The sequence below is a fragment of the Lycium barbarum genome, chromosome 2 (assembly GCF_019175385.1).
Source record: "Lycium barbarum isolate Lr01 chromosome 2, ASM1917538v2, whole genome shotgun sequence".
Classification (NCBI taxonomy): Eukaryota; Viridiplantae; Streptophyta; class Magnoliopsida; order Solanales; family Solanaceae; genus Lycium; species Lycium barbarum.
In genome coordinates, this window is record NC_083338.1 from 36649583 (window position 1) to 36651951 (window position 2369).

Consider the following 2369-nt stretch of genomic DNA (forward strand, 5'->3'; position numbering starts at 1 on the left):
AAGCAAAAAGTTCACAGCCTGTGAGGCAAGATATACACTAGTGGAAAAAACTTGTTGTGCTTTAACTTGGGTAGCTCAGAAATTGAGGCATTATTTGTCTTCATATACCATTCACCTCATATCCAAGATGGATCCATTGAGGTACATATTTCGTCAGCCCATGCCCATCAGGAAATTGGCCAAATGGCAGATGCTGTTGAGTGAATTCGACATTGTATGCATAGCCCAGATGGCCGTCAAAGGACAAGCCTTAGCTGACTTACTAGCCGCAAGCCCGTTGGATGAGGAGCTTGAACCGCTTTGAACTCATTTCCTAGACGAAGGGGTGTTGGCTATAGAAGAAGGAGCAATAGAACCTTATACTGGCTGGAAACTATTCTTTGACGGAGCAATAAATTACAAAAGTTCCAGAATCGGAGCGGTCTTGATATCATAAAATGGGCAACACTACCCCATGGTCGCTAAGCTCAAATTCTGCTGTACCAACAATATAGCTCAATACGAAGCCTGCATACTGGGCCTCAGAATGGCGCTAAATATGGATATCAATGAACTATTGGTCATTGGAGATTCTGAGTTGCTGATTCATCAAGTACAAGGCGAATAGGCCACTACGAATGGCAAAATCTTACCATATGTGAGCCTGGCACAGAGATTGTGCAAAAAGTTTAGAAACATTGAGTTTCGACATACGCCAAGGGCCCAGAATGAATTTGCTGATGCACTGGCCATAATAACGTCAATGATCCAGCATCCTGAAAGAAGTCACATCGACCCGCTATGGATAAGCCTGAAAGAAGAACATGCCCATTGTTGCCATATGGCAACCCGTGGTACAGTGACATCAAAATGTATCTGGAAGGACGAGAATACCCCTAAGACATTACAAATGGACAAAAGAAGACCATCTAGAATGGCAAACGGTTTCTTCCTAAATAAAGAAGTGCTATACAAACGGATGCCGAACTTGGGTCTGCTTAGATGTGTAGATGCAGGCGAAGCCACCAGACTTCTAGAAGAAGTACATGCGAGAACGTGTGGACCCTATATGAATGGATTTGTACTAGAAAATAACATTCTACGAGCCAGATATTATTGGATGACTGTGGAGAGTGACTGCTACAGATACGTGCAAAAGTGCCATCAATGCCAGATCCACGGTGATCTGATCAAAGTGTCTTCAAGTGAGCTAAATGCTATAAGCTCATCATGGCCTTTCGTCGCCTGGGGCATGGATGTTATTGGACCCATTGAACCTACAACTTTGAATGGCCACCGGTTCATCTTGGTTACCATTGACTATTTCACCAAGTGGGTGGAAGCAGCGTCTCACAAATCAATAACAAAGAAAGTGGTGGCGGACCTTGTGCCAAATCGCATCATATGCAGATTCGGTGTGCCCGAGTCCATCATAACAGACAACGGAGCAAATCTGAATAGCCACCTGATGAAGGATATCTGTGAGTAATTCAAGATCACCCATCGAAACTCGACAGCTTATAGGCCACAAATGAACAAAGCCATAGAAACAGCCAACAAGAATATCAAAAGGATATTGAGGAAAATGACAGATAATCATAAGGGTTGGCATGAGCAGTTGCCTTATGCTCTACTGGGATACTATACTACGGCAAGGACTTTAACAGGGGCAACTCCATGCCTGCTGGTCTACGGAACTAAAGCAGTCATACCCGCCGAAGTTGAGATACCTTCCCTGAGAATTATTCAGGAAGAAAAATTAGACGATGTTGAATGGGTTCGAGCTCGATATGAGCAATTAGCCTTAATTAATAAGAAAAGGATGGTTGCTGTATGTCACGGTCCATTGTACCGCAGAGAATGGCAAGAGCTTTCAACAAAAGAGTCAGATCCAGACTCTTTCAAATCGGGCAACAGGTGCTCAAAAGGATTTTTCCATATCAAGAGGAATATAAGGGGAAGTTTGTTCCCAACTGGCAAGGGCCTTACACAATCCGCAAAGTACTCTCCGGAAGGGCTGTAGTATTGGTAGAAATGGACGGTCAAGAAGGCCAAAATCGATGAAGTCAGATGCAATCAAGCGCTACTATGCATGAAGACGGAGCTTCTTAGTTTGTAATAGTACTCTCTACTTCTAATCATTATTCTATTTGCTTGTATTAGTTGCTTTCTTTTGCTTGTAACTGTTTTGTAATAGATAGGCTAAACAAAACATCTTTTGTAATATGAACTACGCAATGACCTGATTTCCCCACAGTGGGATACGTAGGCAGTCCATTTGGGACCCGGTCACTCTATTAGTGAAAACCAAAATCCCATTACTTTACTTCTGAACTACGTTCGACCTGAATTCCTGCTGCGACGGGATACGTAGGCGCTCTTTGAGCTCA

General features: G+C 43.3%; 1 protein-coding gene across 1 annotated transcript; it reads left to right on the forward strand.

Moving 5' to 3' along the window:
* Positions 1-1510: 1510 nt before the first annotated feature.
* Positions 1511-2002, forward strand: LOC132628502 (uncharacterized). Its single transcript, XM_060344279.1, has one exon. It carries the CDS (start codon positions 1511-1513, stop codon positions 2000-2002), a length of 492 nt encoding a protein of 163 aa, XP_060200262.1.
* The last annotated feature ends 367 nt before the right edge of the window (positions 2003-2369 follow it).